This window comes from Sphaerodactylus townsendi, linkage group LG12, assembly GCF_021028975.2.
Source record: "Sphaerodactylus townsendi isolate TG3544 linkage group LG12, MPM_Stown_v2.3, whole genome shotgun sequence".
Classification (NCBI taxonomy): Eukaryota; Metazoa; Chordata; class Lepidosauria; order Squamata; family Sphaerodactylidae; genus Sphaerodactylus; species Sphaerodactylus townsendi.
In genome coordinates this window covers 21,572,176-21,598,305 of record NC_059436.1, presented here as the reverse complement: position 1 = coordinate 21,598,305, position 26,130 = coordinate 21,572,176, and the positions used below count along the sequence as shown (strand labels likewise).

Genomic DNA, 26,130 nt, shown 5'->3' with positions numbered 1-26,130 from the left:
TTCAGAAGGCAAAACCACAAGTACCCATTGCACACCAGCCTGTGTGTTGCCCATGAAGTTTCGGACAGGCCAGAGATGAGCTCACGCTTCCCATCCTGGACTCCACAGGGCGTTTTTCTGCCTCAGCAGCCGCAGCTGGGCAGGCGAAACCTCCCTGATCCAGACACTAATTTTGCCAGCTGTCTTCCCCAGCAAATCCTCCCCTGGAGTGATGCTTCCCAGATTTCAGGGTCTTTCAGATGACCTCAAGAATTTGGACATAGAACAGGGGTAGGGGACCTGTGGTTCGAGAGCCGTTTGATGCTCTTCTGGGTTCTTGCACTGGCAAGTGGCTCTACTCTGTTTGCTTCACTGGGTCTCTGTCCTTGCTCCGCCTCTGCAGGCAGCAGGGCTGGTGCACCAACTGCCTCAAGCAGCCGTTGGGCCGTGCTGCCATGGCTTCCCCTCTCGCCTGCCCCGTTGGAGCGGGGTGGGCGCTTTCCCGGCGGCCGGCGAGGCCGAGCCGCTGGCCCTATCCTTGCCCACCCTGCAGGCAGCAGGGCGGATGCATCCATGCGCTTCTCAGAATGAGCGGAGTAAAAGGTAAAAAACCCCAATATATACAGTGTTATCTTTATTTTAAATGTCAAAAATTATTTGCGGCTCCAAGTGTTTTCTTTTCCCATGGAAAACGGGTCCAAATGGCTCTTTGAGTGTTAAAGGTTCCCTACCCCTGACGTAGAAGAAATGAGGGCGATCGGCCATGTGCATCAGCTGTCTAGTAGGACAGTGCCGGCAACTGCATGATTGAATTCTCCATGTTTTTTTAAAAATATCAAAGTAGCACATCAGGGCTAGGATAGGTGAGCTTTCCACGGGCAAAGAGATTTTTTCATAGCAGGAGACATGCCCACATTTGTCCCCACACCTGCAGTCTGGCTGAGCAGCCCCAGGAACATCTGTATGCACATCTGTATGCGCAGGTTGGGCTCATGCCAAAAACGTTATGAGTTATGATCTCCCCGCAATGGAATTAATTAACTTAATTAGGAAAAAAACCCCACCTTGGCTCCTAGTATAAATTCTAGAAAACAGTTTTTTTTTAAAAAATTAGATTATTGATTGCTGTTTTGTTCTGGTTCGCTATTGGTTCTTTTTTGTCGGCTGCTGCAGGATTCCCCCCACCCACCCCCCGCTTAGTATGGATCTGTCATAGATGCTCTTGGCGGTTTTTGAGTCATGTCTTGAACAGCCTCAGCAACCTGCAGCTCTCCAATTGGCCATGCTGGCAGGAGCTGATGGGATTTGTAGTCCATGAACATCTGGAGAGCCGCAGGTTGCAGACCCCTTGTCCAAAATACGTGAAAAGTCGGCAGATGCATCGCTCTGATCTGGGCTGCGCTCGGGGGAGCTGCAAAATAAGGCGCCAACTTTTATGTGCAGGGGGTCAACTTGACCCTTTCCGCCCTCCCCAGGCACCCCAAATCTCCAAGAATTTCTCACACTGAAGTTGGCAATTCTATCCTGCACTGTATTGCTAACCCCTGGGTGAAATGCTTCCTGTTCTTCTAGCTAGCCCTAAATCCTCCATAGCTACCACTGGAAGGTTGTCGGGTTATATCTGTGCTGGATCTCTGCATGAACTGGAAACTGTTCAGTAGTCTCGGGTTGTTGCGACACGGGAGGATGAATTTCCCAGCTGATACTCCTTCCCCGATTCCTTCCAGGTCCCCCCTTTGAAAACAAACCTGTTGCCAAATTATTCTGGGGCAGCTTTTTAATCGACGGACAGTTATTAAAGCATCCAACCTCGACAAAACGTTGCATCCCTAAATTATTTCGGGGTGCCATGCAGCTTCCATGCCTGAAACTCAACAGCATCCCCTCACATTCTCTGTATAGGAAGGGCTGCCAACTTCTAGGTGAGCCCTGGGGATCTCCTGGCATTACAACTGGTTTCCGGACAACAGATCAGTTTCCCTGGCATCGGACTCTATGGTGTTAGATCGTGCCGAGGTCCTCCCCACTCCCCAAACCCCGCCTGCCATCCTCAGGCTTCACCCCCAAATCTCCAGGAACTTTCCAAGCTTGAGTTGGCAACCCTACAAGAGGCTTGGTCCCATAACTTCTTCACAGAGATGTTCAGAAGCGGTTCCCTGATGCAGATGGCGACTTGAGCAGATTCCAAGCCCTTCTTGGACCTGTGGGTGGGGGGACGCGTTTGGCCCTGCAGAATCTCAAGGCCAAACGCACAAAAACCCCTCCCCGCTGCCACTGGAGCAGCCCATCACGGCGTAAAGCACTCCAAAGGGTCGTCAGAACTGGGCAAGATGTTACAGTTCAAAGGCCACGGGATGCCCAGCAGGCCCAGGGATCGCTGGCAGTGGTGCTCCGCTTCCAGGCAGACGGAGCGGCACAGCTGAAGGATGCCCCCGTCGGGGACACATTTGGGCACAAAGAGGCTGCAGATCAGGGCACGCAGGTACGGGTAGCAAGTGAGGCCCTCCAGCACCTGAAAAGCAAGCGACGGAGAAGAGCTGGGTCAGGCCCTTCCGCAAAGAAGACTTGGGACCTCGGCAGGGCGGGAGCAGGACCCACGGGCAACAAGATCGCCTCTTTTCACCACTTCCAAGGAGTTCGTAGGCCTTGAAAACCCGGCAGAACTTCTGCTCACCCTGCTGTTTGCTGCTTGCAACGTGCTGCTGTCTCGACATTATTTTCTGCTGAGGTCATCCCATACTTCTGCATTGTGTTTAATGACGTAATCCCACTTTTCTGCCTCGCGAGTGCATTCTGAACTGTCTAAAGTTGTATGCCTCTTTCAGATGTCTGTAATCCTCGTTCTAGTACATAGCAACATGAGTAACCCTGGCCAGCCCAAACTCATCTGAGAGGCAGCATGGTGTACTGGCTATGAGCTGTGGACTCTAATCTGGAGAACCGGGTTTGATTCCTCACTCTGCCGCCTGCACTGTGGAGGCTTATCTGGGGAATTCAGATTAGCCTGTACACTCCCACACACGCCAGCTGGGTGACCTTGGGCTAGTCACAGCTTCTCGGAGCTCTCTCAGCCCCACCTGCCTCACAGGGTGTTTGTTGTGAGGGGGGAAGGGCAAGGAGATTGTCAGCCCCTTTGAGTCTCCTGCAGGAGAGAAAGGGGGGATATAAATCCAAACTCCTCCTCCTCCTCCTCCTCTTCTCCTTCTTCTTCTCCTTCTTCTTCTCCTCGTCCTCCTCCTCCTCCTTCTTCAAGGCAAAAGATGAGGCCTGATGGGTGACCTTGGGCCAGTCACAGTTCTCTCTGAACTCTCTCAGCCCCACTTGCCTCACAAGCTGTCTGTTGTGGGGAGAGGAAGGGAAAGGAGTTTGTAAGATGCCTTGAGACTCCTTATGGGAGAGAAAGGTGGTGTATAAAACCAGACTCCTCCTCTTCCTCTTCTTCAGTAGCTAAGCAGGGTTGGCTCTGGTTAGTACTTGAATGGGACACCACCCGAGAACACCCGGGCTGCTGCACAGAGGCAGGCAATGGCAAACCATCTCTGCTTCTCTCATAATAGACCCTAAGATAATAGTGTTATCTCCTGGCACAAACACTGCCAGCAGAGAGCGCAAAAACCCTTCATGGCGGTTGAACCTCAAAAGCCCAAGCAGACCTTGTCTGTCTGTAAAATGCAAATTGCAGTTATCTGCAACCTCTGTTTCCTTGGGGCCATGCAGGAGAGAAAGTGCCATTTGGTTTTGCTGATCTAAAACACAGTGTGTTCCGCCCCCCTTCCCGCTGTTAGCATTTAAAATAATAATTGCCTGTTCTCAAATTGCAATGGATTTATGGCAGGGGTCCTCAAACGTTTTAAACAGTTCACTGCCCCTCAGACCGTTGGAGGGCCGGACCATAGTTTTTAAAATGGTAACAAAAATTGTAAAAATTGTAACAAAAACTCGAAACCTAAAACTGACCATAGCCCTATTCTCGGACTGCGCCCTTGAACTCAACATAACACTAAGGCAAGCCTGAGCTGCTCCCCTTGCCTTAACCCTAACCCTTAAACGGCGTTATAACGGCATTACAACGGCATTACAAGAGCTTTGGAACGGCGTCACAACGGCGTTGTAACAGTGTTACAAATATCTGAAGCATAAAACTGACCATAGCCCTATTCAACGGCTGCTCTGTGAACTCAGTGTTAACATCTCAAGGCAAGTTCATCAGACCCTAATTTCATCCCAATTGAAGTTCATCCTACTTCTTTCTTATTTTTATTTAATTTATCTAGTCAAAAAATTGTTACCAAAAAAAGGAAAGAACCCGAAAACTAAAACTGACCATCGCTCAAATACTGGACTCCGCCCTAGAACTCAACGTAACACTAAGGCAAGCCTGAGCTGGTCTCCTTGCCTTAAACCTAACTCTTATAACGGCGCATAACGGCAAGCATAACGAAGGCATAACGGCGCAAGCAACGGTGTTACAACACCTGAAACATAAAACTGACCATAGCCCTATTCTCGGTCTGTGCTCCTGAACTCAACGTAACACTAAGGCAAGCCTCAGCCCCTGCCTTCACCTTGCAGTTTATCCTAATTTCTTATTTTTATTTAATTTATTCAGTCAAAAATTGTTACCAAAAAAGGAAAGAACCCGAAAACTAAAACTGACCATCGCTCAAATACTGGACTCCGCCCTAGAACTCAACGTAACACTAAGGCAAGCCTGAGCTGGTCTCCTTGTCTTAAACCTAACTCTTATAACGGCGTTACAACGGCGTTACAACACCTAAAACATAAAACTGACCATAGCCCTATTCTCGGTCTGTGCTCCTGAACTCAACATAACACTAAGGCAAGCCTCAGCCCCTGCCTTCACCTTGAAGTTCATCCTAATTTCTTATTTTTATTTAATTTATTCAGTCAAAAATTGTTACCAAAAAAGGACCCTAAAAACTAAAACTGACCATCAAGCCAAATACTGGACCCCACTTAGAACTCAACTGGGGCAACACTAAGGCAAGCCTGAGCTGGTCTCCTTGCCTTAAACCTAACTCTTATAACGGCGTTACAACGGCTGCTAGTTAACGGCAAGCATAACGTATGCTATAAACGGGCGTTACAACACCTAAAACATAAAACTGACCATAGCCCTATTCTCGGTCTGTGCTCCTGAACTCAACATAACACTAAGGCAAGCCTCAGCCCCTGCCTTCACCTTGAAGTTCATCCTAATTCCTTATTTTTATTTAATTTATTCAGTCAAAAATTGTTACCAAAAAAGGAAAGAACCCGAAAACTAAAACTGACCATCAAGCCAAATAAACTGGACCTCATTTCAGAACTCAATCAAACGTAACACTCAAGGCAAGCCTGAGCTGGTCTCCCTGTCTTTAAACCTAACTTTATAACGGTATTGCACCGCAGCATAAACGGCGTACTACAACAGCTGTCCTAGGACCATGCTAAACGGGCATAAACACCTGGAAGCAAGCAAAACTGACCATAGCCCCATTCCCCTCGGTCTGTGCCCTGAACCTCAACTGCACACTAAGGCAAGCCTCAGCCTCTGCCTTCACCTCGAAGTTCATCCCACTTCTTTATTTTATTTAATTTTATTCAGTCGTACCGTTACCAAAAAAGGAAAGAACCCGAAAACTGGGTAAAACTGACCATCGCTCAAATACTTGGATTCCGCACTTCCTAGAACTCAACGTAACACTCAAGGCAAGCTCTGGGAGCTGGTCTCCTTGCCTTTAAACCTAATCCTCTTATAATCCATGCTACAACGGGCGGCATAAACGGCGCTATAACGGCGTTGTAACAGCGTTGTAACGGCGTTACAACACCTGAAACATAAAACTGACCATAGCCCTATTCTCGGTCTGTGCTCCTGAACTCAACGAATAATCAAGGCAAGTTTCTCCTCAGCCCCCCCTGCCTTCACCTTTTGAAGTTCATCCTGTACTTTCTTATTTTATTTAATTTATTCAGTCAAAAAAATTGTTACCAAAAAAAAGGAAAGAACCCGAAAACTAAAACTGACCATCGCTTCAAATACTGGACTCCGCCCTAGAACTCAACGTAACACAAAGGCAAGCCTGAGCTGGTCTCCTTGCCTTAAACCTAACTCTATAATCAACGGGTATTACAACGGCGCTATAACGGCGCTATAACGGCAGCATAATCATGTTGTAACGGTGTTACAAATTCGAAACATAAAACTGACCATAGCCCTATTCTCGGTCTGTGCTCCTGAACTCAACGTATCGACTCAAGGCAATTTCAGCCCCTGCCTTCACCTTTGCAGTTTTAACCACTCTCTTATTTCTTATTTAATTTATTCAGTCAAAAATTGTTACCAAAAAAAGGAAAGAACCCGAAAACTAAAACCGACTATCGCTTCTCAAAATACTGAATTCCGCCTCTAGAACTCAATCGTAACACCTGTAAGGCAAGCTTCCAGTTGGTCTCCTTGCCTTAAACCTAACTCTTATAACGGTGTTACAACGGCGTTACAACGGCGTTACAACACCTAAAACATAAAACTGACCATAGCCCTATTCTCGGTCTGTGCTCCTGAACTCAACGTAACACTCAAGGCAAGCTTTCGTGCCCCTCTGCCTTCACCTTTGCAGTTCATCCCACTTTCTTATTTTTATTTCTAATTTATTCAGTCAAAAAAATTGTTACCAAAAAAAGGAAAGAACTCAAAACTAAAACTGGACCATCGCTCCAAAAACTGGACTCACTTCCAGAACTCAATCGTAACACTCAAGGCAAGCCTGAGCTGGTCTCTCAGTTGCCTTTAAACTTCCAACTCTTATAACGGGCGCCAACGGCGCATAACGGCATGCATACAACGCTGCTACAACAATTCCTGAAACATAAACTGACCATACCCCATTCCTCGGTCTGTGCTCCTGAACTCAACGTAACACTAAGGCAAGCCTGAGCTGGTCTCATCTTTAAACTCTAACGGTCTTATAACTGGCGCTACAACGTATGCGTTACAAACACCTAAAACATAAAACTGGACCATAGCCCTATTCCTCGGTCTGTGCTCCAGTTTTGAACTCAACATAACATCTGGGCAAGGCAAGTCTCTTTGGCCCCTGCCTTCACCTTCCTTTAGTTCATCCCAATTCTTATTTTTATTTAATTTATTCAGTCAAAAAAATTGTTACCAAAAAAGGAAAGAACCCGAAAACTAAAACTGACCATCGCTCAAATACTGGACTCCGCCCTAGAACTCAACGTTACACTAAGGCAAGCCTGAGCTGGTCTCCTTGCCTTAAACCTAACTCTTATAACGGCATTACAACGGCGTTACAACGGCGTTACAACAGCGTTGTAACTGCGTTGTAACGGCGTTACAACACCTGAAGCATAAAACTGACCATAGCCCTGCCCTCGGGTCTGTGCTCCGAACTCAACGTAGAATATTTAAGGCAAGCCTCAGCCCCTGCTTTCACCTTGAAGTTCATCCTAATTTCTTATTTTTATTTAATTTATTCAGTCAAAAATTGTTACCAAAAAAAGGAAAGAACCCGAAAACTAAAACTGACCATCGCTCAAATACTGGATTCCGCCCTAGAACTCAACGTAACACTAAGGCAAGCCTGAGCTGGTCTCCTTGCCTTAAACCTAACTCTTATAACGGCGTTGTAACAGCGTTGTAACGGCGTTACAACACCTGAAACATAAAACTGACCATAGCCCTATTCTCGGTCTGTGCTCCTGAACTCAACATAACAATAAGGCAAGCCTCAGCCCCTGCCTTCACCTTGAAGTTCATCCTAATTTCTTATTTTTATTTAATTTATTCAGTCAAAAATTGTTACCAAAAAAGGAAAGAACCCGAAAACTAAAACTGACCATCGCCAAATACTGACTCACTTGTAGAACTCAACGTGAATAATAAAGGCAAGCCTGAGCTGGTCTCCTTGCCTTAAACCTAACTCTTATAACGGCAAGCAACGGGCGCTATAACGAGTAAGCATAACGGCGCTTTTGTAACGGGTGTTACAAACACCTGGAAACATAAAACTGGACCATAGCCCCATTCTCGTCTGTGCTCCTGAACTCAACTTCGTACCTGCGCACGCCTCAGCCCCTGCCTTCACCTTGCAGTTTATCCTAATTTCTTATTTTTATTTAATTTATTCAGTCAAAAATTGTTACCAAAAAAGGAAAGAACCCGAAAACTAAAACTGACCATCGCTTCAAATACTGGACTCCGCCTCTAGAACTCAACGGGTAACACTCTGTGGCAAGCCTAAGCTTCGGTCTCCTTGCCTTTTAAACCTAACTCTTATAACGGCATTACAACGGCGTTATTAAACGGGCTATTACAAACGCATGCTATTAAACAGCTGCCAGGGTCCGCGCTGTAACGCGCTACAACACCTAAACATAAACTGGACCATAGCCCTATTCTCGGGTCTGTGCTCCTGAACTCAACGTAACACTAAGGCAAGCCTCAGCCCCTGCCTTCACCTTGCAGTTCATCCTAATTTCTTATTTTTATTTAATTTATTCAGTCAAAATTGTTACCAAAAAAAGGAAAGAACCCAAAACTAAAACTGGACCATCGCTTTCAAATACTGGACTCGCTTCTGTAGAACTCAATCAACACCTAAGGCAAGCCTGAAGCTGGTCTGTTTGCCTTTAAACCTAACTCTTATAACGGCAAGTTATAACGGCAAGCATAATCTGCATTACAACGGGCGCTAAGCAACACCTGAAACATAAAACTGACCATAGCCCTATTCTCGGTCTGTGCTCCTGAACTCAACGTAACACTAAGGCATGCCTCAGCCCCTGCCTTCACCTTGAAGTTCATCCTAATTTCTTATTTTTATTTAATTTATTCAGTCAAAAATTGTTACCATGCTGAAAGGAAAGAACCCAAAACTAAAAAACTGACCATCGCCAAATACTTGGACTCCTCGCTTCCTAGAACTCAATCGTGAACAATGCTGTGGCAAGCCTGGAGCTGGTCTCCTTGCCTTAAACCTAACTCTTATAACGGCGCGCATAATGTAGGCTATAATCGTATGCGTTGTAAACGGCTGTTACAACACCTGAAACATAAAACTGACCATAGCCCTATTCTCGGTCTGTGCTCCTGAACTCAACGTAACACTAAGGCACGCCTCAGCCCCTGCCTTCACCTTGCAGTTTATCCCACTTCTTTATTTTATTTAATTCTATTCAGTCAAAATTGTTACCAAAAAGGAAAGAACCTCAAAACTAAAACTGACCATCGCTCAAATACTGGACTCCGCCCTAGAACTCAACGTAACACTCAGGCAAGCCTAAGCTGGTCTCCTTGCCTTAAACCTAACTCTTATAACGGTGTTACAACGGCGTTACAACGGCGTTACAACACCTAAAACATAAACTGGACCATAGCCCTATTCTCGGTCTGTGCTCCTGAACTCAACGTAACACTAAGGCAAGCCTCAGCCCCTGCCTTCACCTTTGTAGTTCATCCCAATTCTCTTTATTTCTATTTTAATTTATTCAGTCAAAAATTGTTACCAAAAAAGGAAAGAACCCGAAAACTAAAACTGACCATCGCTCAAATACTGGACTCACTTCTAGAACTCTCAACGTAACACCTGTGTAAAGCCTGTTTCGGTCTCCTTTGCTCTTAAACCTAACTCTCTTATAACGCATAAGCTATCATGCTATAACGGCGCTACTAACTATGCTTGTAACGCATTGTAAACGGCTGCTACAACACCTGAAACATAAACTGACCATAGCCCTATTCTCGGTCTGTGCTCCTGAACTCAACGTAACACTAAGGCAAGCCTCAGCCCCTGCCTTCACCTTGAAGTTCATCCTAATTTCTTATTTTTATTTAATTTATTCAGTCAAAAATTGTTACCAAAAAAGGAAAGAACCCGAAAACTAAAACTGACCATCGCTCAAATACTGGACTCCGCCCTAGAACTCAACGTAACACTAAAGCAAGCCTGAGCCGCTCCCCTTGTCTTAACCCTAACCCTTATAAGAGCGTTACAACGGCGTTACAACGGCATTACAAAAACCTAAAACTGACCATAGCCGTATTCTGAGACTCCGCCCTAGAACTCAACGTAACACTAAGGCAATCCTGAGCCGCTCCACTTGCCTTAACCCAGACCCTTATAACGGCGTTACAACGGCGTTACAACGGCGTTACAAAACCTGAAACATAAAACTCACCATAGCCCTATTCTCAGACTGCACCCCTCAACTCAACGTAACACTAAGGCAAGCCTGAACCGCTCCCCTTGCCTTAACCCTAACCCTTACAATGGCATTACAACGGCGTTACAACGGCGTTACAAAAACCTGAAACCTAAAACTGACCATAGTCCTATTCTCGGACTGTGCCCTTGAACTCCACGTAACACTAAGGCAAGCCTGAGCCACTGCCCTTACCTTAACCCTCATCCTATTTTATTTAATTTATTTTTATTTAGTTCTGTCAAAATTGTTTCCAAAAAAAGGAAAGAACCCGAAACCTTAAACTGACCATCGTACTAATACTGGACTCCGCCCTAGAACTCAATGTAACACTAAGGCAAACCTGGGCCGCTCCCCTTGCCTTAACCCTAACCCTTATAACGGTGTTACAACGGCATTACAACGGTGTTACACAAACCTGGAACCTAAAACTGACCATAGCCCTATTCTCGTACTGTGCTCTAGAACTCAACGTAACACTAAGGCCAACCTGGGCCGCTCCCCTTGCTTTAACCCTAACCCTTATAATGGCGTTACAACGGCGTTACAACGGTGTTACAACAGCATTACAACGGTGTTACAAAAACCCGAAACCTAAAACTGACCATAGCCCTATTCTCGTACTGTGCTCTAGAACTCAACGTAACACTAAGGCCAACCTGGGCCGCTCCCCTTGCTTTAACCCTAACCCTTATAATGGCGTTACAACGGCGTTACAACGGTGTTACAACAGCATTACAACGGTGTTACAAAAACCCGAAACGTAAAACTGACCATAGCCCTATTCTCGTACTGTGCTCTAGAACTCAACGTAACACTAAGGCTATCCTGAACCGCTGCCGTTGGCTTAACCCTAACCCTAACTTATTATTTTTATTTAATTCTGTCAAAAATTGTTCACAAAATTGTAACAATAACCCGAAATCTAAAACTGACCATACCGCATTCTCGGACTGTGACCTTGAACTCAACGTAACACTTATGGCAACCCCAAGACCAAGGGGTCTTCAAGGTGAGAGATGAGCAAAGATGGTTTTCCATTGCCTTCCTCATAACATTTTAAGGGGAAAAGGAAATCATTCTTCTCCTTTAAATTGTTACTAGCAAAGCAGGGGAGCTGGTTTCTACACTGCTGGAAGAGAGAGGTGCTGCCGGCCGTCCATCAAGAAGCCCTCTCCTTCCTCCACAACAGCCCAGCACCTGCCACCTTCCTCTCTCCTGCTTTTTTTCTGGACTCACCTGGTAATCCTGGAGCACTTCGGCTGCCCCCTGCTGATCTGCAATGGTCAGCCAGATGTTGGGGAAGGAGGTGGCATTGTAGCTGAGGTCCAGACACATCTCCACTTTGATTGGCTCACAGATGGACGCTGCTGTGGGTGGGAACAGGAAGGAGGGCGTGGCAGTTAGGATGAGAAGACCAGTCTTTCCTGGATTGAGGAGGTAGTGTAAAGCGGAGGGTCCTATAAAGAGACTCAAAGGGGTTTACAATCTCCTTTCACTTCCCCTTCCCCCACAACAAACACCCTGAGAGGTGGGTGGGGCTGAGAGAGCTCCGAAAAACTATGACTAGCCCAAGGTCAACCAGATGGCATGTGTGGGAGTGCATAAGCTAATCTGATTCACCAGATAAGCCTCCACAGCTGAAGTGGCAGAGGGGGAAATCAAACCCAGTTCTCCAGATTACAGTGTACCTGCATTTTAGTGTTTTGCACATGTTCTCTTCTTGCTATCCTCATAACAGCAGCCTGACTAGTCCAGCTTAGCCTGAGTTCATCGGAAACTAAGCGTAGTTAGCCCTGGTTAGTATTTGAATAGGAAACTAGCCAGGAGACCAGCGGCAATGGCAGACCATTAGTGTTCTTACCTTGCCTCAAAAATCCTCTGGGGTCTCCATGAGTTGGTTGCAACTCAATGGCACATTATTCATTCATCATTACAACAGCCCTTCAGAGCAGGCCAGTGTTGCTCTCTCTCGGGCTGCAGGTGGAGTGAGGGGAGGGCTGAGATAGGGACACTGTGGCTTGCTTGAGGCCATTGAACTACTTTGTGGTGTAGAAGATGGGATTGAAAGGGGGGAGGGTTCTGATCCATTGCATCAACGCAGGCACGCAGCCAATACAGAAGTCCAGTTGCCTGGGTAACAGGCACTCACCGCTGGACGGGTAGGCGATGCCGCTGCAGTTGTGTTCATCGCTTCCATCAGGGCAATCTCGCCAGCCGTCGCACACCAACTCCAGCGACTGGCACTCACCGTTCCTGCAGGTGAACTCGGAGGGACTGCAAGTTCCTGGGGAATTGGGGTGTGTCAGAGAGGAAAGCACAACAGGTGGCTGACTGTGCATCAGAGAGGTTAAAGATGCCCCGACACAATCTCTGCTACACAAAGAGCCACTTTTCAAAAAGGAAGGCGGGCTCGGAAAATCCAGCACAGCTTCCGTTTGCAGCTCTGCTGCAGCATTTGTGGAATGAGCGCAAGCCCCTCACTTGACCCTTTAAAAATATAACAGCTACTGATAGACCTGTGTGCCACGTATGCATCTAAAAGGAATGAAATCCACAGAGGGAAGTAAAATAGTGGGCCAGCAGTAGCTGAAAGAGCAACAAAGTTTATTCCCACCTAAAGTTTCAAGGCTCAGAGGGGTAAGCTGCAGTGTGGCAGGCCAAGCTCTGCTCACGACCTGAGTTCGATCCCAAAGGAAGTCAGTTTCAGGTAGCCGGCTCAAGGTTGACTCAGCCTTCCCTCCTTCTGAGGTTGGTAAAATGAGTAGCCAGCTCGTTGGGGGTAAAGGATAGACAACTGGGGAAGGAAATGACAAACCACCCCGTAAACATAGTCTACCTAGTGAACGTCATCATGTGACATTACCCGATGCTTGCACAAGAGGCTACCTTTTCATTTTCAATTTTTGTGAGCCAAAGCTCAGAGAAGTTCATGAAAGAAGTACACAGGTTGGTGAAATCAGTCACAGATGCCTAGCGTGACTTGAGCCCCAGAAAGCTGTTTCCTGGGAAACAACTAAAAGGAATGCAAACACTGTGTCCCAGGGGGTAACCATGTGCTCGGTCCCTGCCAGACCTGTGGATTTCAAACCCCCCGGAAAACAGCTTAGCCGTTCACAAAGGCAACACAACTTTCCCCTAATTTTTGTTTGACAGTGGCATGAGAACCGAAACCTCACTCTGAGCTGCAGCCCTGCTAGGGATTTTTCTTTGTCATAGAGAGGTCTTTCTGGCGTCAGGAACTAAGCAATAATTATGAAAACAAACAAACAAAGAAAACCCCTGATTGTCCAAGTGTATGCAATCCCTGAACAGCTACAGTTTGTGAATAAACACAAGCATTTCTCCTGGGGTGTGGGGGGAGGGTGGTACATGGACCAACCCCTTCTTTGAATTCTGTGGGCAAGGATCAGCTCAAAATTCCAGTGCTAAAAGAAGTCAAAAGTGGAACTGCCCTATGATTGCAGAGGGAATGTGGAGGTGCCTTTACATGTCAGTCATCCAGGCTTCACGGCACTTCGGAATAATTTAGGCATGCAATATTTTGTCGAGGAATTTGCTGGAGATCAGTTAAAATTCAGGGAGATCTCCAGGCCCCACCTGGAGGCTGGCAAGCCTATATATTCATTACTCATGCAGGGGAGGGGGGGCTTTACCTTTTCCTTTGTGCTCCGTTTTTCCAAATGCAAAATTTTCCCCCTCAATGCTCTCCCCCATCCTGCCCAGGAAAGCACGGAGTTATCCTTGTGTGCAAAAGAAGGAAGAAGTTTGCAGCAGGAAAATGGGAAGGTTTAACCTCCCCTCACTGCTCCAAACCTCAGTCTGAATTTCTGCTCCCCACCCTCCCTTCCACCTCCGCTCTTCCTAATGACGAGCAGTTTGCTAGCTAATAATAGAATATTAAAATGGGTTTAAGTCAATCAGCGCAGAGGCAGGGCTCAATCTGAGCTAAGGCACAGCCCTGGGACTTGTTCCTGAATTCTGGAAATTACTCCTGGACACACAAGGAACTAATAGCAATCAAAGGAAAGGGTGTTTCTGAGCATGTGCAAAGAGCATCTCAAGCAGAAGTGTGTTTATTCACGGCCAGCCAGCAAAGAGCTAGGTCAAGGAGAGCAGGAGCTGGATCTTTTGGCATCTCCCTTTCAAACTGATGCAGGAGAGAGCTGGCCGGCTGGCCCATTATACCTCTGCCAGTAGGAGGCAAAGGTCTAACGTCATCACCTACTTTCCGTGGCGTTGTGGACCCGGTAGGTGGCAAAGAACCCATCATCCACCATTCCCTCGTCTGCCACAAACAGGACCGTCATGACATGTTGCGAGGAGGTTAGAACTGGTGGTATTTCTGAGCCGCAGAACCTGCAGAAGAAAGAAGGGAAACGTAGCTGCTTTTGGGGAAAAAAGCTATCAAGTCACTTTTGACCCTTGACGGACCTTTGAATGAATGAATGAATGAATGAATGAATGAATGAATGAATGAATGAATGAATGAATGAATGAATGACCTCCAGACCATCTTATCATTGACAGCCTTGCTCCGGTCACACAGTTTGAAGAAGGGCTGAATTTCCAAGCATTTTCTGTACCAGGAAGCTGCTTTACCTGCCCATAACGCTGCCTCGTCCCATTCCCGCGCTGTCGAACACTTCCACGAAGTCGAAGATGCAGTCTTTCTGCGGCTCTAGGCTGAAGTTGTGGAACTGCAGGTCGATCACGTGGCCCACGGGCACCGAGATGTGCCAGTGACAGAGCTGAAGAAGAAAGATGGTGCCTTCTTTTAGGCTTGTCTGTATAGCAACAGCCAGATCAAAGGCTTTTCCCGTGGCAGGAAGAATGTCTGAACCAAGTGGGCACCTTCTGTTCCCACACTGAAGGACCCTGCTTAACTTCTGAGTTGTGAGGAGATCAGGCTAACCTGGGTCATCCAGGGCAGAGCAAGACCATCGCCTACCCATGACCTATCTGCATGCAAACACTGTAACAGCAGAAAGGATCAGAAGAACTTTTCCTCTCTCTGGAACCAAGCCAGCGTTGATCCTTGCACAACTGCTGGAAACAGCTGCAGGACTTGGGAAGTAGCCAGCTCTGCTCCCACAGACTCTCTTCATGAGATTCCCATCTCCAGTTCACAATCAGACCTCAGCTGCCACTCACCTGCAGGTTTGGGTACTGTTGCGGGTGATTGGGACTGAAGAGCACGCCTTCCAAACTAGTCAAGGTGCCCCCACACTCTGCAAGGAAACAGACACATCATCACCCTGAAGCAAACAGGCTTGCATTATGAACAAAAGGGACGGGCTAGGGCTGCTAATTTCCAGAGGTGAGTAATCACCAAAAATCTGCACCTACTGGCTTAACCGGTTGAATGGCAGTCTGTATTTCACAGATTCTTTCAACAAACATCAATAAACTCAGTATAACATGATAGACAATTCTTAAGAAGAAGAAGAAGAGAAGAGTTTGGATTTATATCCCCCCTTTCTCTCCTGTAGGAGACTCAAAGGGGCTGACAATCTCCTTGCCCTTCCCCCCTCACAACAAACACCCTGTGAGGTAGGTGGGGCTGAGAGAGCTCCGAGAAGCTGTGACTAGCCCAAGGTCACCCAGCTGGTGTGTGTGGGAATGTACAGGCTAATCTGAATTCCCCAGATAAGCCTCCACAGCTCAGGCAGCAGAGCAGAGAATCAAACCCGGTTCCTCCAGATTAGATACACGAGCTCTTAACCTCCTACGCCACTGCTGCTCCGTGATGTCCTTTGATTAAGATGTCCATGAAGTAAGTGTGTGCAAGGGTTTTTATTTACTTTATGAAAGGCAGAGGAACAATGGAAATGACGTGTGTTGTAATACTTTCATAATTTGTACTTCACACAGGTAGTTTGGTCAAACCCAATCTGGGGGCTGACTAGCCAGGTAACTGGTTGTGGATCAAGATGTCATGTGTTTGAGTTTTGTGTGACCATTTTCTATATTGGAGTTATATTTAGTTAAAGGGGTAACTTAACCCATGGCTGTCAGTTTTTTTCAGGCTGAGACTAGAACCCCCCTTCCACCCCACCCCCACAAGAGCATCACTATTCTGTCAACCCCTCCATGGGAACTGACTAAGGGGAAATCTCCCTCCCTTGGAAATGCTGAGGAAGGCCTCCCTGCCCCATCCTCTTCCTTGTGATACCCCATGGCCAGTGAGTCGCCCTGACCGCCCAAGCGCACCGTTGTGTTTGATGCTGCAGTTGGCTTCGTCGCTCCTGTCAGCGCAGTGGTAAAGGCCGTCGCACACCGAGGCCGGGAGGAGGCAGAATCCGCCATCACAGAGAAATTCACCCTGGGAACAGTTCTCTAGAACAGAGAAATACTTTGGGAGAGGAAAAGCTAAGAATTTGAACCAACTGGAAACTAGGGATGCCAGCTTCCAGGTGGGACCTGGAGTATCTGGAATTCCAGTTCATCTTCAGAGAGCCTTTGGGGAAAATGGCTGCGGTGGAAGGTAGACACCCTGTAGCACTTTACACTCACAGAGGTCCGTGTCCTCACCGGGCTCCACCCCCAAATCTCTGGAAATTTCTCAACTTGGGTCTGGCAATCCTACCCCCCACAAATGGCCAGGAGGGACTTCCAATCCTACCCAAAACTATTTAGAAACCACAAAGAACCTTGTGGTGTTGGAAGCTGTTAGCCCAGCTATGTTGTAGCTGTTTGAATGGGAAACCAGGTGCCTTTAAACTGGTTTCAGACCACTTTGAGTTCTTTAGAGTATTTTTTGGTTTCTGCCTTTTGCCTTTACTTAAGAAGTCTTCTGCATGGGGAATACAATCTGCAGAAGGTCTCATGCTGCCGCCACGGTTAGCACTGAATGCTCAGAGAACAAGGCAAGGGGATTCTGGGGGTGGAAAGTGCCACTCAGATGCAGTCAGCCAATAATGACCCGGGGGGGGGGGAAGGAGGAGGGGGGTGTGGGTGTGTGTGGGGGGTGATTTTCCACCCCTCAAGTGGCTAAATGGGCAGCGATGTGGCTCTCAAAATGAAATCTTCACCAAATTATCCAGGGCATTTCGGAGGATTTCTATGTACAAGCTGGGCAAGTTGCCCCTCCCTGCTGCCTCGAGAATCGGGCGCACTTACTTTCACTCGGTGCGACAGTTCGATACCGGGCAGTGAAGCCAGAGGCAGCGGTGAGCCCGTGGGAGACGAAGGTGGCCTGCACCCAGCTAGAGTTGGTGTTGATGGTTGCAGGGGCCTCTTGGCCACAGAGCCTGCAAAAGCCATAAGAGCATCAGAAGAGCCCAGCTGGATCAGGTTACTAGTCTGTCCAGTCCAGCTTCCTGTCTCACACAGTGGCCAACCAATTCCTCTGGAGGGCCAGCAACAGAGCCCAGAGGCTGAGGCCTTCCTCTGATGTCACCTCCTGGCACTGGTCTGTCCAGTCCAGGGTCCTGTCTCATGTGGAGGAGTGTGGAATCCACTGGACACAGTGTATAGCAGGCTTCTCTCTGTGTCTGTGATACACCTCTGAAGATGCCAGCCACAGATGCAGGCGAAACATTAGGAACAAGATCCACCAGACCACAGCCACACGGCCCGGAAAACCCACCAGAACCAGTTGAATCAGGCCATGAAAGCCTCCGACAATACACTGTATACTATTGTCCAGCTCTGAAATATCTTTTTTGAAATACGGTGACTGTGCACGATATTCCAAATGAGGCCCCTTCATAGATCCACCCAATAAAAAAGGAATCAGGCTGATAGTTTCACAATTTACAGCCCTTCCCAGCTGTTTATGTATTTGAAACAAAGAAAATCACAGTAAAGAATAACTACGTCACAGCCACACACATCAGAGTTGTGGTCGGATTCCAGTTCTTATTGCCTTTCTTTAATATTGTCTTGGCTGGCCCACCTTCAGTCAGTCATAGGGTTGCCAGCCTCCAGGTGGGGCCTGGAGATCTTCTGGAATTACAACGGATCTCCAGGCAACAGAGATCTATTCTCCAAGAGAACACGGCTGCTCCGGAGGATGTATTGTATGGGATTATACTCTTCCCTGGACTCTCCCAGGCTCCACCTCCAAATCTCTACAAATTTCCCAATCCTGAGCTGGCAACCCTAAGTTAGTCTTTCTGCCTACATGTCTGTCTAGTACATTTTTATCCTGCCCTTCTTCCAAAGAATTCAGGAGTCTCCATTACCCAATTTATCCACATAACAACCTAGGGAGCTTTATGCCAGTTGGGATTTAAACCCAAGTCTCCCAGATCCTAGGCCAACACTCTAACCACTAGGTACCACTGGCTGTCTGATGAAACCTGGTGCAACACCCAATTCCCTCAGCATTCTTTCCCCTCTCATCAGACCGACAAGCAGGCAGCTGCTTACCTGGCCGTCCCATCCGACAAAGAGGCAGAATCCGGCTCACTGTATATCTCTAGTCGGTCATATAAGCAGGAGATGGAATTTTCTATGTCTAAAGCCTCCACTTTCAGCTGGATCACGGTCCCCTGCATTCCCTGGATATGCCACGTGCATACAATATTGGCGGGGTAGGGGGCTGGGTAGTTTGGGGAGCTGAAGGAGCCCTCAGGGCCATGCAGGATTCCCCCACATGCTGCAAAGGGAGTAAAAAAGAAACATTTTATGGACTCAGCAACAGAAGAAGGAGGTCTCAGAGAAGAGGAAGCAAGGACTGTGACTATGTGCCTGCCAGCAAAGAAAAAGGGCATCTGGACATTTGGTTACAATTACTCAATGCACTGCTAAATTGGACCTTTGCTATATTTTAATAATGTTCAAGGTGGCAGGCCACTTGGCGGGGGTTGGAAAGTGGGTGAAAACACAGTAATTAGGTTGAGCTCAAAATTCAGTTTTCACAAGGAAGGCATCTCTCAACTTGAGCAATGAGTGGCCCGAAGAAGAAGAGGAAGAAGAAGAAGAGGAAAAAGAAGAAGAAAAGAGGAAGAAGAAGAAGAGGAAGAAGAAGAAGAGGAAGAAGAAGAAGAAGAGGAAGACAAAGACGATGAAGACGATGAAGAGGAAGACGAAGACGAAGAGGAAGAAGAGGAAGAAGAGGAAGACGAAGAAGAAGAAGAAAAGAGTTTGGGTTTATACACCACTTTTCTCAACTCTAAGGAGTCTCAAAGTGGTTGATAACTCCTTCCCTTCTTCTCCCCACAACAGACACCCAGTGAGGTAGGTGGGGCTGAGAGAGAGAACTGTGACTGGCCCAAGGTCCCCCAGCAGGCTTCATGTGGAGGAGCAGGGAAACAAATCCAGTTCACCAGATAAGTGCTCTCTGCTCATGTGGAGGAGTAGGGAATGGAACCCAGTGTTCCAGGTTAGGGTCTGCTACTCTTAACCACTACCCCACGCTGGCTCTCAAGCTGGCTTCAAAGAGAGGAGAGAAGAGAAAACTTCTTCTTGAAAAAAGGACTCGGGAACATATCACTTTGTGAGTGGGCAGAAGGAGCTGAAAGTGGAACTGAGCTAGAGTAACATGACCACCATGGGGGACCCCCCCCCCCCCATCAGCCCCTTTCTTCTTGGGCCTTTTCTAGGAGTCTGGTTATATAGTAGGGTTGCCACCTTCAGTGGGAAATTTCTGTAGATTTGGAGATGGAACCTTGGGAGGGGAGAGACCTAAGCAGCCTACGATGCTATATAGCCCACCCTGCAAAGCAGCTGTTTTCTCCAAGGGAACTGGTCTCTGGTTGCAATTCTGGGCTATCTCCAGGCACCACCAGAGGTCAGTAACCTTACTGTGCAGACAAGACTGCTCTGAGCCTGCCCAGATGGCCCTTCTGGGAGATTTTGTTTCAGAACGGGACCTACCAGAAAGCAGGCATCCAAAGAGAATGCCCGACTCAGTTGGGGTAGGGCTGTGACTCAGTGACAAAGCATCTGATAGGCATCAGAAGGTCCCGGGTTCAATCCCCAGCATCTCCACTTAAAAAGACCAGGCAGCAAGTGGTGTGAAAGAGCTCAGCCTTTGATCCTGGACATCTGCTGCCAGTCTAAGAGGCCAATACACACCCTGATGGATCGATAGCAGCTTAAATAGGGGGCTGTTCTGGGGAGGGACCGTAGCTCAGTGGCAGAGCATCTGCTTGGGGTTTGGAAAGTCCCAGGTTCAATCCCCGGCACCTCTAATTAAAAGGACCAGGCAGCAAGTGATGTGAAATACCTCCAAGATCTGAGACCCAGGAGAGCCACTGCCAGCCTGAGTAGGCAATACTCGATGGATTGATAGTCTGTTTCAGTATGAGGCAGCTTCATGTGTTCTCTGGCCAAGTATAGCAATGCAAGTGCAACAGCACTTTGGTACTCACAAGGTGCAGATGTCATGGTTTGGGGTGGGTCTCCCTGGGACAACGCTGCTGTAGAGTCCACTGAGGTCCTCGTGGGGGGAGCTGAGGTAGCATTGGAGACGGAGAGAGCGTAAGATGCCCCAGGTGAGACTTTGGCTGGGTGAGAGGGTTTCAGCTCTGCATCCATGGGGAAAAAATTCAGAAGGGAATGACAGATTCATTCATTCATTCATTCAATGGACAATTTCAACAGAAAGGAAGAAACCATGAAAATGAACAGAACTTGGCTGCCAGTTTTGAAAAACACTAGAGTCAAGACAGTGACTAATCAGCTCCACACAAACATAGGATGACTATAGACAATAAACAATCAAAGGGAACAAAGGCCAGACTACTTCTATTCAGATGCCGTCACCTATTGACCTTGCTATCTCCATTGTTACTCAAATGCTACACTTCATTGTTACTCGCTTGCCAGGCCACTCCTATTCAGATGCCCTCACCTATTGACCTTTACTCACAGGTATATATACTCTACTTGCTTTCCTTTCCTACTATCAGATCCTCTGAAGATGCCAGCCACAGATGCAGGCGAAACGTCAGGAGAGAATGCTGCTAGAACACGGCCATACAGCCCGGAAACCACACAGAACCCAAATATTTATTGTATTATCTGACTTTCAAACCATTTAGAGTTGTGGATATGGGTTAAAATTCTTATTTAGTCATTATCAGAATCCTGTAGCTAATCCCTGAACACACCTGTACATCAAGGAAGGCTTGTCCTGAAAACGCTGCTCACCACAAGTTACCTTCTGTGTGATTTCTACATATTCAGTATATCGGTGTCAATTTTATGTTAATTTCACCGGGAGGACATTGCAGGTCACTTGAAAGTGGGAGACTGGAATTAAAGACCTTCACAAAGTTTACTTTGAAAAGAAAGGACAGAACTCGGACGTTTTTGGAATAGTACTGGCTTTTGTTTCATTTTGCATCTTCGTGCTGCTGTGAAATAATCTTGAGATGCTCTAGCTGATTGCATGTCAATATCTCTCCCAGTTGCAGTCTGATGATATGACTAATTGGTATTAGGATGACATTGGCTGTTTGACTTATTTTCATATAGCATGTACAGGTAGTTTGGTCTCCAGGCTCCTATCTCTGCCCCTCCACATGAGGAGCAGCAGCCAGAGTTCCATTCAAACACCCTTGGATTCTGTGAATGTGCAGATTTTCGCATTCACTTAAAGAGGCCAAAACAGCCTCCAGGGGAAAGAAGGGGAAAGAAAAGGCCAATTAATCTCTATTAGAACAGGAAAACTAAGAACAACAATGCCATAATAAATAAATAGGGGAAAGGAAGGTGTGTGTGTGGGGAGGAGACAGTCCAGCAACCCTAGGCCTCCCTAGTGGAACATCACAGTCTTACAGGCCCTGTGGAATCGTGTGAGGTCACTCAGGGCCTGTAAACACGGCTTCTTCACCTGTGTGGTTGAAAACCGTTTGTGGAGCATCTGTGCCACGCACTTACGGGAGAGGACGATGATGCCCACCAGCAAGGCCAGAAGCACCAGGAGGACCATACTGAGGATGGCCACGCAGAACCAGGAGAATTTGCAGTCTGGCTTGAACTTCCTGCTGGCCACGTCCCGAACCTGTTGAGCTGGGGGCAGAGAAGCAAGGGTCACAGTCCTGTCCCAGAAACACATCAGGTGGCCTTGCCTCCAGCACGACCTTTCCTCCATCTAGCTCCATATTGCCTCTTCTGACTTGAGGGTGGGGCCATGGCTCAGTGATAGAGCATCTGCTTGGCAGGCCCAAGGTCCCAGGTTCAATTCCCAGCACCTCTAGTTGAAAAGGAACAGGCAGGAAGTTCCATCCTGTTTGGTATTGTCCGCTCTGACCGGCAGCAGATCCCTTTCCCATCCTCCTCTTTCTTCTCCCTCACTCTCAAATCTCCATGCCCAGAGGTGTGCCAGCATGCCTGAACTACCCCTATTGTCTTCTCCCCCCCAGGGTGATACCAAAGCCGTTGGCGGTCAGCTTCCAATCAGCCAAGCTTCTGTCCTCTCCATCTCTGGACGCATTCAGGAGACGGATTGCCTGCGCCCTCACACCCTCACGAAGACGGGGTTGGAAAACTCAGTCAGGAAAAAATGTGGCAGGGTTAGAGGAGAGCTGGCATTTTCCTGCAATAAAACCGGACCGTGGTGAGACGCATAGTTGTGCAGGCAAATGGGGAAGAGGCTTCATAGGAGTGGGGGAAGAACTGAGCATGACTAATTAATGTGTCAGCTTTAAACCGAGTTGCCAACCAACCTGGGGAATTCCTGGAGATTTGGGTGAAGCTGGTACAAACAGCCTCTGCCGTTTTTAAAAACCAGAAGGCTAAGCATTTTTGGCATGCCAGCCTGAACATGGAATTAGTGCTCAGATTTTTAAAAACAAATATACAGTCTCTGGTTGCTAAGCAAGGTGGCTGGCATTAAACACCGGTCTCTGACCTTGGCAGCAGAAATGTATCATTTTAATAATCTGATAGAGTAAAGACCTCTTGAATTATTATACTATTTTTATGTACACAAAATTATATGTGTTTGTCTATTAATTTCTTTTCCAAATATACTCGATTGGAGTGTAGCAATATTCCTCAGAGTGCTTAAATAATTAATGACTAAGGTTGTTCCTGCTCAGTATACCCCTTTATCTTTGTCAATATGACTAAGAAGCTTACAAGATTATAAATGCAGATCCATTTAATACTCAATCTCTGATACGACTGCAATTGTTTTTTTAAAATTGTATTATTATAATTGTTACATTTGTTTGTGTCTGCCTGTTTGTCCTTCTTTGTAATTTTTCCATATTTCTTGTCATTTTTTGTTGGTGAAAATAAAAAATAAAAGTATTGAAAAAAAGAAAGAAAAGAAATGCAGGTGGAGCCGGTGGATTTCAGAGCGTTCCTTTGGGCCCCTGCCGCACATGCAGAATAATGCACTTTCAATCCACTTTCACAATTGTTTGCAAGCGGATTTTGCTATTCTGCACAGTAAAATCCAGTCGCAAAGTGCATTCAAAGTGGATTGAAAGTGCATTATTCTGCATGTGTGGAAGGGGCCTTGGGCACTCCTACTTTGCAGAATGGTGTTCAAACTTTGACAACAAGAGCAGGGGCGGAGCGAGGGGGAACTGCTCCTGAGGAATGCACACGCCCTGCATCCCCGCCCCTCCATGCCCCTGCTGCGTTGCGTGCCCGGGGTGTCACACCCCCTGTCCCGTTGGTGCTACGCCACTGAGCAAGAGTTCTCCAGGGAGGGAACATGCTAGCATACTTGCACAATGGGATGATTAGAGTGAGAATTAAAGTCAACTTGGGTGAGAGAGAAGGGGATCCAAGGTTGCCCAGGGAGCTTAATGTCCAAGTCAGGCTGACCCTACTTGGCTTCCAAGATATAACAAGACTGGGCCAGCCAGGACCATCCAGATCAAGGCAAGAAAAGAACAGAGGTGGTTCTGCCATCGCCTGCCTCTCCGTAGCAACCCTGGACTTTGAGGGTGGTCTCCCATCTAAGTACTAACCAGGGGTGACCCTGCTTAGCTTCCGAGATCTGAAAAGATCAGGTTCGCGTGGGTCATCCAACTCATAGCAAGAAAGCACATACCCTCCCCCACCCTGTTGGTCTCTAAAGTGCTACTGGACTCGAATATTGCTGCTCTACCGCAGGCCAGCATGGCTGTTCTCTGGAATGATTTAACAGGGTCAGGTGGTGCCCAGTCATGAGTTATCCTGGAACGCAGGAGCAGACGCACTCCCTGCAACATGGATTTGCCCCCTTGTCTTGTCCTTACCTTGCCCCGATCCAGCGTGTCAGGGTAGAGGATGATCTCAGCGTAGTCCTTCATGGCCGGGGGAGAGGATGCATGGAAGGTCGCCAGGATGCCTGCCCTGCCCAAGCGGCTGCACCCCCCCACCTCCTGTGGCATCAGGGGGCTGCAGGGGGGCCGCCCCAATGCTCACCAGATCAACTACGTGGGAAAAGCAGAGGGTCCCCTCCCAAGGCAAGAGCCGCAACTCTTCTCCAGCCTCGATCTTCTGACCCAGAGAGCCTGAACCAAGAGCGCCCGCTACCTCTGGCAGCAAAAACCATTCCCTCTCCGGCACATCCTGCAGGACAAGGGGCCTTTCCTTACGGCCTCCTGGGAAACCAAGGAATTTGCAAGCATTAAAGCCACTACCCTTTCCCCTACTTCTTAATCCAACTCAGCTGAGGACATGGAGGTCAAAGAGCCTGGCGTTGCCAGCGCCAACCTTAAAGGTGCAGCAACCCCAAACCTTTTCTTTTCTTGCCTGGTGGTCCTGGAGACCCTGGAAGTGGGTAGTGGGAGCTGGAAAGGGTCGTTTGCAAGGCCCCTTGGCGATCCTGACCCAACGGATAGCTTTGCTACATTCCAGAAGAAACTACATTTCCTGACTGTGTGTTTTTCAGGGCCCAGAAAAGGACAGTCACAGAAACAGGCATTGACCCATATGAAGTTCCTGAGAATGACTGAACCTCAAGGTTGGCAACCTCTAGAATTCCACCTGATCTCCAGAGCAGAGATCAGATCCCCTGGAGAAAATAGCTGCTTCGGAGGGCTTCACATCCCAGCTGAACTTCCTCCCTTCCCTTCAGGTTTCACCCCAAAGTTCCCAGGAATTGTTCAGCCTGAAGATGGCAACAGTATAGACTCTTTCTTTTCCCTCCTCTCCAGTCCGCATCTTCATATCCCTGCCTCTTTTTGAGAGAAGGGGTTGGAGCATAGGTGTCAAACTCATGGCCCTCCAGATGTTATGGACTACAGTTCCCATCATCCCCTGCCAGCACCATGCTGGCAGGGGATGATGGGAACTGTAGTCCATAACATCTGGAGGGCCGTGAGTTTGACACCTGTGGGTTGGAGCATCTTTTCCAAAATGGCGTCTACTGACAGCTGCAAACTGTATGCCTGTTTCACTCAGGGCTGGCACAAAGTGTATTTGGTGCCCCAGGTGAACTATGGTGCCTTCCCCATTTAATAGAAAGAAAACTGAGTAGTCCAGAATTACCTTGGGACAGTCACATACTCTCAGCCCTGACCCTGGCAAGTATTTGGAAGGGAGGCCTCCAAGAAATACCAGGGTGGCAAACCACCTCTGAGCATCCCTTGCCTTGAAAGTCCCAAAGAGTTCTCATGGCTGGCCCTGACATGAAGCCAAGCAGGTTTGGCCCTGGTTAGTACTCAGATGGGAGATCACCAATGAAGACCAGAGTTACTATTCAGAGTCAGGCAATGGCAATTTACCTCTACTCATCTTTTGCCTTGAAAACCTTATGGGGTTGCTGTATGTCAGCGGTGACTTCGCAGCTTCCTTGTTTTCTTTGAGGAGCACTAAGAACACCTCGGGGGAACTGACCGATCAGGGAAAAAAATTGGGGTAAGGAAATTACTTGGTCCCTGTGCTGCAACTTGAATCCAATTTTTGGACTCTCTAGGGCCCCTTCCGCGCATGCAGAATAATGCACTTTCAATGCACTTTGCAGCTGTGCAGAATAGCAAAATCCACTTGCGAACAATTGTGAAAGTGGATTGAAAGCGCATT

The 26,130-nt window shown here is 47.6% G+C and overlaps 1 protein-coding gene across 2 annotated transcripts; it reads right to left on the bottom strand.

Moving 5' to 3' along the window:
* Window positions 1-1,738: 1,738 nt before the first annotated feature.
* Window positions 1,739-24,704, bottom strand: LOC125441978 (membrane frizzled-related protein). 2 transcript variants are annotated; one of them, XM_048513062.1, is made up of 13 exons: window positions 24,360-24,704; window positions 22,535-22,699; window positions 22,042-22,173; window positions 20,529-20,684; window positions 18,583-18,811; window positions 17,329-17,459; window positions 16,420-16,545; window positions 15,361-15,437; window positions 14,809-14,957; window positions 14,435-14,565; window positions 12,359-12,493; window positions 11,446-11,576; window positions 1,739-2,491 (listed from the first exon to the last, which is right to left on the bottom strand). In XM_048513062.1, exons 3-13 carry the CDS (start codon window positions 22,091-22,093, stop codon window positions 2,267-2,269), a joined length of 1,542 nt encoding a protein of 513 aa, XP_048369019.1. In that variant the 5' UTR covers window positions 22,094-22,173; window positions 22,535-22,699; window positions 24,360-24,704; the 3' UTR covers window positions 1,739-2,266. The 2 variants fall into 2 exon arrangements, with proteins under 2 accessions (XP_048369019.1, XP_048369020.1); XM_048513063.1 differs by lacking the exon at window positions 16,420-16,545.
* Window positions 24,705-26,130: the final 1,426 nt, after the last annotated feature.